At 42.3% G+C, this 12475-nt stretch overlaps 1 protein-coding gene across 2 annotated transcripts in view; it reads left to right on the forward strand.

Moving 5' to 3' along the window:
• LOC139199588 (unconventional myosin-Ic-like) overlaps positions 1-12475 on the forward strand; it is a 58053-nt gene that overhangs the window by 26266 nt on the left and 19312 nt on the right. Inside the window, exons 1-3 of one of the 2 annotated variants that reach the window (XM_070828638.1) lie at positions 447-468; positions 9718-9873; positions 11008-11123. In XM_070828638.1, the coding sequence (XP_070684739.1) occupies positions 451-468; positions 9718-9873; positions 11008-11123 (290 nt within the window). In that variant the 5' untranslated portion in view covers positions 447-450. Of the gene's footprint in view, positions 1-446; positions 469-9717; positions 9874-11007; positions 11124-12475 lie in introns of those variants that run through there. The other variant, XM_070828636.1, reaches the window with a different exon arrangement.

Below are 12475 nucleotides of genomic sequence, written 5' to 3' on the forward strand. Positions count from 1 at the left end.
TCTTAAGACCAGAGAGAGAGCAAGAAAAAGGGGGAAATGAGAGGAACTGTGGTAAGTTTTTATCGTATGTGCCTGTTGGATTGAGGAGAGGGCGACAGGGGAAAAAGAGAGAAACAGAGGGAGAGAGAGGGAAGGAGGGGGGTTATGTGTCACCTAACACAGGGACTGTTTCCTCTGAAGGGAGGGAGGGAGAGAGGGAGAAGAAAAGTGGGTGAACGAGTGGCGAGGGAGAGAGACGGAGTGAGGTGTGTGTGAGCAGCAGTAAGAGGAGAAGCTATGGCAGCTGGGTCTCAGGACGGAGGGGAGAGCTTCTAAAAACAAACTCTCGGCTAAATAGTGGTGGGACGTAGCGCTGGAGGCCACATTCTTATAGCTGCATATAGCTGGACTATCGGTGCGGTGGGAACAAAAAAAACCTGGTCCAAATCAGTCAAGAGCAGGGCAGGAGCCATGAAGTACAGACCTTTGGTAAGACTGCAGCCACACGCTCGTCCTGCAGAAAAAGTCAGTCAGAATATGGGGGAAATCGGGATGGAGTTTTTTGAGCTGCCTTATTTGTAACGAGTGACTACAATGGCATTCAGACTGTATAACCACCTTCGCAGAGCATTCTTGAACTTCAAGGACACAGGTGAAAGAGAGAGGCAGGTGAAAGTCAGAGCCATAACAGCCTGCATTGTTGAGGGTTCGCTGTTCACCTGACACGTCTTTCTCATCCTTATCTTAAGCATGAAACCTGTTTTTAGATCTCAGCATCCTTCTTCACCTTGACTCTGTATTTGTCATGTTGATGTCAGAGCCATTTGAATGGGAATCTATTTGATATCTGAGAAGGTGTGTGCGTGCGTGCGTGTGTGTGTGTGTGTGTGTGTGTGTGTGTGTGTGTGTGTACTGCCCCAGGGCGAGGCAATCACATGGTGGTGTTGTGTGGCTGGGCAGCATTCTTTGGCATTCACTGAGAGTGAGAGGGAGCACGTTAATGAAAAAAGTGTGTGCTGATGTATTAAATCAGACCTAAAAGCTCCTTCTTGGTGCTGCAAGTATTGTCTCTTCTTGATAATAGAATATCCAGGAACTCATTCTCCAGCACAAGAACTCCTACACTTTGACATGCATAGAAATGCACCTTCCCATTTTCACACATGCATATGCATCCATAAGGATTGGATCCATTTTTCCGAGCCTTCTCACACAGCGTGTGTGTGGAAGTCCTCCGACTGACAGATATGTCAGCCTAGTACAATGCACTGAGAGATTCCTGACACTGTCGTCACTCCTGCCTGTAGGGCTTCTGGCTTCAGTTCAATAGGTAGTTTATGTTGGGCTCACCTCACTCTCTTCAGGATATTCACTCCAGTCACTCTCTAGATGCCGTCAAGTCGAAGTTGAGATGAAGCTTGATGAGTGGATAGCTTCTGAATGGCTTGGTAAACTAGCTTATTGCACCTGGAATACAAACCTAATGACTTGAAAACCTCAGAGCCTTTTCTCTATGGAGTATCGGTGGGGTCGGGTAAGTTCGTGTTGCTAAATTCTTGCCTCAAATCAAGTGACTCAAATGTCTCATAAAATAATGATTCATTTGTGTTTTAAAGGTTAAAAGTGAAGATACAACTGACAAAGTAAAGGATTGGTGTCAGTTTATAGTTGAGCTAATGCTAACTAGAGTTTCAGTGTCAGCCAGCGTGCTGTTAAAGCCACTAAGGCTGAGTGAAACCAGGTGAAACTCGGCTGCCTGTTCAGAAGAGATGAATGAAATCTCTCTTGGTATGGTAATTGTAGCTTTCTTGTTTGTCTGTATGAACACGAGAGGTTTTGTATCAGTGGTTTTAGGTGTGTAAGTATTATAATTTGGATTTGTGCTTTTAAAATCAGCTACTTTTAACTGCTGCTGAAGATGATTCTGACACCGTATAGCACCATTTCTGTCCTACACAAGGACAAATGTGTCACTTTTGTATTTATTAATATTTGATGAAAAAAGTTTCTGCACACTGAGCGGAGACTTTGCTCACTTTGCTTCCAGCACCTTAGCAAAGATTCAGCCAGTTGAAGCGGTGGTTACATGATGGTTGCATTGTGTATTTATTAATATTAACATTGCATTAATGGTTGTTAAGTAAAGCTGCAATGATTAGTTGAAGAATGGATTAGTTGTCAACTATTGAATTAATTGCCAACTATTTAAATTCTTGATTAATCTTTTCGAGTCATTCTTTGACTCCACTATAACAGTAAAGTGAATATCTCTGTGCTGTTAACAAAACAGACATTCTTGGATTTTGATTGATTGACATTTTTCAAAATTTTCAGACATTGTATAGACCAAACAATGAATCGATTGAAAACGATCAGCTGGTTGCAATGAAAAGAATTGTTAGCATACCCCTTGTAATCAGTAACACAAAATGATAGAACAATAGGATTCTTAGGGGGGCAGTTGCCCATTCACTCGTGCCCTGTCCCCTCAAAGTTCAGGGTAAACTAACTAACTAACTAACTCTTGAATGGCACACCTGGAGCAGGTAAGAATGCAGCAGAGTAGTGACTTTCTCAGGAATACCTAACCAGGGTGGGTCCTTAGTGAAGTAGTGACCAAATCTGATGCATAAAGTACCCTCAGTACCTCCCAGCTGCTGGTTGTGCTGTTTGGCCCACATGTCCACAGGTAGGCTGCTTCATGTGTGCAGCCTGCAGGCGACTCAGCCAGCTCGTCCCACCTGTCTGACTGCTCTGCAGAGCAGCTCCGAAGCGTCTCGGGATGGAAATGAACATGCTCACTGCTAAGCCTGGAGCAGCGTTCCCATGGTAATCATGATCAAAACATCAATAAGCTTGGATCCTCCTGTACAGGTGTGAAATAGGGGAAATGCTTCAGCATGGATCCCAGTGACAGTTTGACTGGTTGGAAGGTGTCTGTGTTGGAATGTGATGAGATTCTTTGACTACTTCCTTGTTCAGTGAAGCGTCAAAACCAGCATGGGGTCTGATGTCATGCTTGGCATCATTATAGCCTTACGACATTCACACAATGACAACACTTGTGCCTTAGAAATGAATCTAGAACCTAATATTTCTTCACTTCACTTCATGCCCCTTTCTTTTCTACCAACCAGTGGAGAGCAAATGAGACAAGAGGAGGAGTCCGTGCCAGACAGATGATTCATACTGGAAAAATGTAGAAAAAAGGACAAAACATACTGCAAGTGGCTAATCATTTCTTCAGCCGAACCACACGCCTCACTCATTCAGTTGTCATTATAGACACTTAGACATCATGTGAAACAGAATTCAGGTTGTGTCCCTCTCTAACAGGACTCACAGCTACAGTCATCTCTTCTCCCCTTTGCATGTTTAACCTGGATCTTTTACATGCACAAACACTGCTGCAGTTGGTTTCAGTGCTCTGGGGCCAGATTTGTTTATTGGCTCTTTGAATCCATCTACATGTGGCCATGTGTCATGGAAAAGGTTGTGCTTGACCCATAGGAAGGACTAAAAGTAAATTAATATATTGGCCTCTGCTGCTTCGATTTTCATTTTATTTCCTATTTCGTCCCTTGTGGGTACCCCAACTTTATGGAAGTGTAATACTAAATTCGTGGGGTACCCCTTTAATTGTTTTATATCCAAATATGTACTTAAGTACTTAATGTAGGGCAGCAACTATTATTTTCACTATCTGTCAATGTCTTTTTTCCAATTAACTGTTTAGTTTGAAAAAAAAAAAAGAAAATGTCTAGAATGAGGTGTTTTTTCTGTCCAACAGTAAAAAACAAGAAAAAAAGAAATTTGTTAGATAGAACAAATCAGCTTAACCTTTAAATTGTTTACAGGCACACATAGAAGGATGGGATATGCCAGTACTATTGGAAATATATTGGCTCAACTAAAAAACGCGTAGTCAAGTGACATGCCTGCAGGATCCACAGCCATTTTTTCAAATGTAAAATGAGTGAACAGGTACAAGTTTATAGCTTTGATAAAGCAGTGGTTTTTGGATGCTTAACCAAAAGCTGATGCTCTTTGTTGACTGGTTTGTATAGAGTTCAGTAAAGCTAATGGATAAATGAAGTACTTGATATTATATATATATATATATATATTGGTCAGTGTTGGTAACAGCAATGATGACGCAGCACTGGTGCAACACGGTCAAACTTGTTTTGTTTCAAGCCTGGTTGTGCAGGTTTAGGTGGCTATATTTCTCAAAATTCTCATCACCACATCCCACCGTGTTTCCATCATGAACACTGTATGGTGCAGTGAAAGCAGCAGGTTAGAAAAGGTTTACATAAACAGTGTGACATCTGAGCTCTGTGCGTGCACCCGAGGCGATGTAAAGGTCAATCTGCTATTGTTCACAGGATGCCTGCATGATCAAATCCCTCTGCTTTCACCCCCTTTCTCTGCTTCTCTTATATGTGGTCGCTTGTTCAGTCATTTGAAAGAGGGTGGAGGGACTAGGGAGGGAGAGGGAGAAAACACTGGAGGATGAGATACATGAAATGAGAAGAACTGGGAAGATCAGGTCTTAGAATCAGAAACTATCAAGTACCAAAAGCTGGCATTTCATACTTGAGTGTCAGTCTTGTTTACTCATTCTTTGATCAGATAGTTCCTCCTCTAATTATTAGATAAAATAGATAAATAAATAAATAAATAGCATCATATATATTATATTCCTTAATTCCTTCATTGTTAGCTATATTTAAACTCAGTCTTGTTGTACTATCGCCAAGATGACAGAGTCTATAGCCATGCTAGCAGCTCACTCAGGCTGTACTTAGGCTCAGTGGTGCTTTGAGCTTAATGCTAGCTTGCTAACGACTAATGCTAACTCCAGAAATGCTCACAGTGACCTGCTAGCATGTGAATGCTTAGCAATTAGTGCAATTAGTGACCCTGACTACCATCTTAGTTTAGCGCATTTGCAAACATTTGCGAAGTAGCATGTCACGCTCAAGATGGCGGTAGAGAAGTCAGTGAATCACCAAAGTCATCATCTGGGAACCATGAATGGACAAAGCGTGCTAATCCATTGAGCAGCTGTTAAGATATATCAGAGAACATCACTCTATCGTTGCTCTCTGCAGTTAGACGTCTTGTGACACACATTATACCTGGTGTTATATAAATGTCCTTGAGGGTTTGTTGTTTTAAGGAGAATGAGTGAGGTAGATAGATGTGCTGCAGTTTGATTGGTTACATATTTGCTGGTCAAGTCAAACATTAGTATAGGTGGAGATCTAGCAGAGAGCTGTACCTCTTCAGGTCTTCTCCTGCTAGCCTGGCTCCAAGCTGCCTTGTTTGCTGCACAGGGTTTGGAAAACATGACGACATGTCGGAACCGGGTAGGCACGTACTTGGTGTGTTCCTGAGACCGGGTGGAGGTCCGGTGTGCAGCACCACATACAGGAAAGCCAAACAGTGAAAGCAGCATTGGGAAACAATGAAGTAATGGAGGGAGAGAGCAAGTGACTGAAACAAGAAGCAAAAGTGAATGAGAGATAGTATGTACAGAGGAGGAAGAGGAGGGAGAGGTGACGAAATAAAACTGCTTTCTTTCCTCCCAGGCGCCATAATATTTGGAAGATTTTGTAATAAACTATGACATCTAAGTGTAAATGCATGTCGGTTTTTCTTCTAACAGTGATTTAACCTGTCCCTGGATGATGAATTCCATTTTCTTTGGTCTAAACACACCTCTTGTAATTGTTTCTCAGGAAAAATCCTCTTCACGGGAGGGCATGTGTTTCATTTTCGTTTGTAGCTGCAGTAACAGCAACAAGAAGAAAAGAAGAAGTTAGTTAGAAGATAAGATAGAAAATGAATTAACAAATAAAAAAAAATACCTTCATTACTAGAAAATTCAGAGTAAAGAGGTAAGAATATGTCCCATCCTGTGTGAAACGTGGGAAAACAATAGTTTGTCTGAGCTCAGCTTGTACAACCTCACACATGCTTGTATTAATACTCTAAATATTATATAATACCTATATCAGTATCACATTGATGCAGTGCATTCCAAAGCTCTTTGCTCTTTCCCTATTAGTTAAAAAAAAGAAAAAAAAGATTTCAGTCCTTGGGGATTTTGCAACACCCAGGGTTACCATGGCAACAGTACGAGCAGTTTAATACTACAGCAAACACTTTCTGACCAGCTACTTTGTCAGAAACACAACAGCTGGTGTGTCTGTTTACAGTGCAGCCAAACAAACTTAGGTGGCCTTCATAAAGAAACTAAAATGATTGTTCTCGTTTTGTTGACCCATCCTTGATAAATCACAGTTGGCAGTAGCCTCGGTGAGAAATTTCATGCATTTCTCGTGACTGCTTCACAATAAATTCCACCCTGTGTTTTGCTAGTTGAATGCCTTTAATGTGCAGCAGCAATAGGAAATGTTGTGTAAGCATTAGCAGTAACTTAATACAGCTCCGATGCACTGTAGGAGAGTTAACAGTAAACAGTGAGGCTGGTCAGTGACAACTGATTAGACTAACACTTTTTTTGAACAAGGTTTTTTTATTAAATCTTTTCAGCACACCCCTCTTTTCCTACATGCCTGATATTCTTGTTCACATTATATGATCATGACGGATCATGGAATAACACATCATGACTGATCAGACCCAGTGAGGACTAAGTGCCACCCCAAAGTTTCCAAACTAAAACAGGTTCAGTTAAAGCGGTTTGAAAACGCTGGAGTAGTGGACACACCAGGATTGAACTTAGCAAAGGTTATGCATTTTAAAATAGTGTGGATTTGACCTTCGAGAGGCAGTTACTGAATGCAAATATACTGAATGAGTTGCTGAAAAAAGGCTCACCATAAGTGGGGTTCGATTTCACGAAAAGACAGAACTTTGACCTTAATTGCAACCATTGAGATTTGAGTGTATTGTTTTCCACACCTAGCACTTCTATCAGTGTGTCATTGTCCTTCCCTCATCACTTGCCTTTCTTCTCAGTGTGCTGATTTGCCTTGAAGCATTCTTCAGTCATCTGTAAAGCCTCGACAGGTGCTGAAGAAGCTTATTTGAATGTAGCTGATGTATAATAAAAAGCAATGCTAGTATTCATTACATATTCTATTTATAGTCACTTTAATGATGTGGGAGCTGTATATCATGGGGCCTTTTTAAGATACAACAATAAAGCCTTCCCTGCTCTTTGGATTTGTGCCATTGTTGTGCCCTTGTGAGGACATGTGCCCACAAACACATTTTCTCACTCATATGCTGAATTAAGAAGTAAAAGTTAAAGAGGGGCACCAATGAAAGCTTGAGTCATCATCCGATCATAAAGACGAGAGGTGAGTCAGCTCTAACAGCCTCCCTCTTAGCCAGGCCACTTGCCTCTCTGAAAGGCTGTAAAGATAAAGCGCAGGGCTGGTTCAGTTACTTAAAGAGCATAAACGTAACGGGCAGTGCTAGCAGGTGCTATTAGGTTTATAGGGACCTACTGTGGTGTCAATTCTGTTTCCCTGAACTTGCATTGTGGACCAGACAGAGACCGAGGTCCACACCAGTGTCCCATGGTTCTCCCCATGTGTGAAGCTCTACGGGACACTGCAGTTCTCCTTTGAAATCCAGGATCAAACATATTCATGCATACTTGTGTGAAATCCGAACAAGATGTTGTGCATGTGGGGGTGTGTTCGGTAGTGAGAGGACAGGCGATGCCGTGATTTAATGGTCTCAGAGTTTTTTTTTGAGGGCGCTGCTGTGTGGAATGTCAGGGAGTATTGTCAAATTTCCAGTGCAGTTTAAATCGAGCGATGGTGCAGGACCGGAGCCATAACCTGGCATCCATCACCTCCTTATTCTTCTTCTCTTTTTTTTCACTCCCTGCTCTTACACCTCTCTCCTCTGTATTTTTCCCTCCCGTCTCACCCAGCGCTAATTAATATGTTCTGTCCTCCCTCAAGCTTTATCCTCTCTTTCTTTCTCCATCTCTTCTTCATGGTCTCCTGAGGGATGAAGAGTTCTGTACCACTTAGTACAACAACAACACCTGCTGTACTGTGTGTGTGTGTGTGTGTGTGTGTGTGTTCCTGTCCCTGCCTCTACCCTCCTGCACGAGTCAAGTTGAATTTATTTCTGTCCAACTGAGTACAGGTTAAACATGGATGTGGGTTACATTCGCAGTCTTATGCATAAAACTCAAGCCTCTATTTTAGAAAACGGCTTCCTGGGCAAACGCGTCGATGATCTTGTAAGTGCTGCAGTCTAACTTCACTTTTGATTCTACATTTTGTGCTGTATATTCTTAAATGTGTGCAGCCTGGATGAGGCTTGTTGCATTTTGGTTGAAGTGATAATTTTTATCTGCGTTTGGCTTCATCTCAAGTTAGTAAGGTCACTTAGGAGGTGTTTTAAAGAAAACTTCAGACGATGCACAAACACAGAATCTCCTCTTTGTTTTGTGTGTTTCGAATAAATGTTCTGTGAATGGCTTTCAGACTTCAAACATTGGATCTTGGCATTGGTCTCAATGAGCTCTGTTGTAGGCTGAAAACTATCTGGGGGACTTAGATTTTCTCTAAGTCCCAAAAGATGTTATGAGAGCTTATGGGACAGGAAGGACATAATGATGTGCATACAAATGGCTGTACGACAACAAATGGTGACTCCAAGATGGAACTAATGTTTAGATTAAAGCGGCTGACAGCTGATGATTTGGCATTACATTTAGAAGTCACATTTTATTTATGTAGCCCAAATCACAATCTGGCTGAGGGGGCTTTACAGTCTATACAACATGCAATTCACCCTGTCTTTAGAATCTCAATTCAGTTGAGGAGAAATGCCCCAAATAAACCCTTTAAACGGGCAGAAATCAGAAGAAACCTTAAAAAGAGCAACTAAGGAGAGGTCCCTCTCCCAAGACAGACAGGAAGTAGAATTGAATTCCTGAATCGTTGGGTCACTCTCTCTAAATAAAGAGTTTGGTCTAGACCTGCTCTTTATGGAAAGCGTCTTGAGATAACACTGTTATGAATTGGTGCTCTATAGATAAAGATTGATTGATTGAGCTGCATTGTACAGAACACAATCACAGTATAAACAGTTTGACTGAATGGAGAGAGAAAGAAAAAAGGACAGACAGGTGAAGAGGCTTGTGTGAACAGAAACAGAGGGATAGATAAAGGAAGTGGTTATTGTAAAGTGTATTCTTGTCAGCAGGACAAACATGGACTGTAAGCACTTGGGTTAAGAGATTCATTGACAGGATAATGGCAACAGATGTGCGGCCTGAACTAATCGAAGAGTGAGCACTAATCGAAAATTAAGGCGAAGGAGTCAGCTTCAAGTTTGGATTTAAAGGCTTCAGCAGAGTCAGACTGTCTTATGTCAGCAGGGAGGTACAATCACCAGGTTTCAGTGAGAACCTGTTCACGCTGGCCACCGTGCACCCCCACCTGCCTATATGTACCTGCCTCCTGGTGTGTTATATTGGTGATGCATTTAACAAGGGGGTACACTGCTGATTGCTTGTAATCATTGGTTTCCCCTTGTCCTCTCATTGCTTCTTTCCTGATGAGGATGAATTATGTGTGAGTGATGTGGAGCGCTTGGTGTTCTTTCTTGGTTTTCCTCCAGTTTCTCCTTGCACGGGACAAGCAGAGTGTGATTGATGAAGTGCTGTAGTACATGGTTATGTTGTTGTGCTCAGTCACTAACCCCACCTACTCCTTGCCTGTCCTCCCCTAGGTGGTGGCTAGTGACGGGGTGCGGGCTATGATGGAGTCTGCCCTGACAGCCAGAGACCGGGTGGGCGTGCAGGACTTTGTCCTGCTGGAGAACTACACCAGTGAGGCCGCCTTCATAGAGAACCTGCGCAAGCGCTTCAAAGAGAACCTCATCTATGTGAGTGGGTAGACTAAAGGAGGGGGGTGGTGGTGGTGGGGTTTAACTGCATGTGCAGGGATGAGTCTGACCAGTGGGAGACTTTAAGGTTGATATTGTTATTTTAAAGTTACAACTACACATAGAACATGAACATTTTCAATGAGAAAAATACCTTTAATTCCCTTAAATTAGATTATTAAAGAATTGACCAACATGTTGTGAGTGGGATTTTACACAACTATGTAGAAGTGATAGTTCTTCTAAATGACCTCAAACATATCTTTTATATTTCTCTACTTACCCATTAACTGACATATGTGCCAATGTTTCTCGTTTTATGGTAAGTTATCTTAAGTTTGAACTAGAGCTACTATCAGCATTCATTCTCAGTGTTGATTCATCTGTCTATTGATTATCCATTTGGTCTATAAAATGTCTCGGTTTCCCAGAGCTTCAGGTCACATCTCCAAACTTCTTGTTTTCTTTGCTCAGCAGTCCAAAGCCCCAAAGATATTCAGTTTACAGTGACATAAACAGAGACAAAAAGCAAATCCTCCCATTGAACAGGCTGAAACCACATTTCTGCTTGAAAAGTAACTCGAACAATAATTCAATCAACTTATGGATTAATCGACTAATCATTTCAGCTCTGGTTTGAACACAAGTTCAGACATGGACAAAAATGTTGAATTACAAAAAATGTACACAGTTTTGTCTGGATGACAGTGACATGGAAACAGTCACAGAGAAAAAGTCCGTCATTTGGTTAATTTTGATGCACGCTGCAAATTTTAAAGTGGACCGGATCTTTTAAATGTAAATCAAAAGTACTGTCCCTCCTGGGGAGACATTTAGAGGCTTAATCTATACATAATGGAACTGAGGTCTGAAGAAACATGACAAAATGACCTCTCCTTAAACCATTTGAACTTTGACCTTTGGGGTGGGTTGCTGTAGTTGATGAGGAGGGCTCTGTCTCACTTTGAAGAGGGCCGAGGCCTGTGGATGATGCAGACCGTGGTCTTACCTGACTCCTGAACGTTCTCACTGCAAAAAGACTTAACACTCACATCATGCTTGACGTGAACACACCAGCGCTAACACAGCTGAGTCTATCTCATGTCATGTGACTGTATTATTCCTTCCCATCAGACCTACATCGGCTCAGTGCTGGTGTCGGTTAACCCATATAAAGAGCTGGAGATCTACACCAAGAACCACATGGAGCGATACCGTGGAGTCAACTTCTACGAGGTCTCCCCACACATGTAAGCACATAACGTCTGCACGCTTTACGGTATACAGCTCAGCTATATGTTAACTTTACATTTGCAGAACTAAACTCTCACTTTCAGTCACATGACCTATTAAAAGGTTATGAAAGACAAACAGGAATCGAAATGAGAGAAGCTGGTTACAGCAAATAATCCTTCAGAACATTAAAAACAAGGTGCCATGTCCTTCCCTTTGAAACAATCTCATGTGGAATGCATTCATTTTTGTGCCTGGCCATGAATGCAGCATTATGCATGAGCGAAAGCAAAGTGGAATGATCCATTGCATGTCTTTGCTGTCACAAGTGGAATATTTTTTTGCTGTTCGGCCCCGACATTGACTGCATCAGTCACTGTGGGCACCATGTTTACTGTTGACTTGTTTTTGCTCCATCACCCTAAAAGAAGGAGTCTGTTGGAGCTCGGAGAAGCTGTTTACACGAGGATGACTTAACATTTGTTGCACCTGCATTCTGAATGCTGTCTTGGTGTGTGTGTTTAGCGTGCATGGGAGTATCTGCCACTCGCACAGACTCAGCCAGCTACGTAATGCTCTCATGGTGTGACTGGCCTTTTCTGTCTCACTCAGACAGCTTGTAAGATGTCATGGCATGAGGCAGGCTGTTTGTTTGAAAGGTTGCCACAGGAATGGCTAGGGAATTCCCTGTTAAACTCTCCGAGACCCCATAGGTCAGCTACCAAACAATTAAGTGCATTATGAATACTTGAAGTGGCGTCATCGAAACATTTCAGAATCTCTCACTAGCTCTTTCTCTCTCTGCGCTCACCAGTGAGTGTTTTTCTCTCTTAGGTTGCGGGTAGGGCCAAATGTTTTCTCTCCCTCTGAGTGGAAAGAAAGATGTGCTTTGGCAAGTTGAGGTGGAGGGTTGGAGACAGAAAACAGGGAGGGGGGGGGTGGAAAGAAAAGTAAGCAAACGACGGTACCAGGCAAGAGGTTTCCTCCCTTGAGAGGGAATTCCTGTGACCTGAACCTGACCCCCCCAGCTCCCAGCCCTCCCCAGTATCACACACATATACTACACATGCTTAGAGTGTGATGTAGCTATGGCCACGGTGGTGGTTTTGTATTCCAGGAATTAGTCTGGTGTCAGAAATGTGTCCAAGCAGGCTGAAACAACACAGCAGTGCTGATAGCAGCAGGGCTGACAGACGATACTGTAACTACAACAGGCTGCGCTCCACACTGGACTTGATTCATGATTCATACTGGTTGTCCAGTGTCCGCGTTCACACACTACGAGATACTATCACATGTTACATTCAGATGCAAATGTTTTTAAACAGAATATCCTCACCATGATGCACGTTGCTCTGAATTATGTAAA

This window comes from Pempheris klunzingeri, chromosome 4, assembly GCF_042242105.1.
Source record: "Pempheris klunzingeri isolate RE-2024b chromosome 4, fPemKlu1.hap1, whole genome shotgun sequence".
Lineage (NCBI taxonomy): Eukaryota > Metazoa > Chordata > Actinopteri > Acropomatiformes > Pempheridae > Pempheris > Pempheris klunzingeri.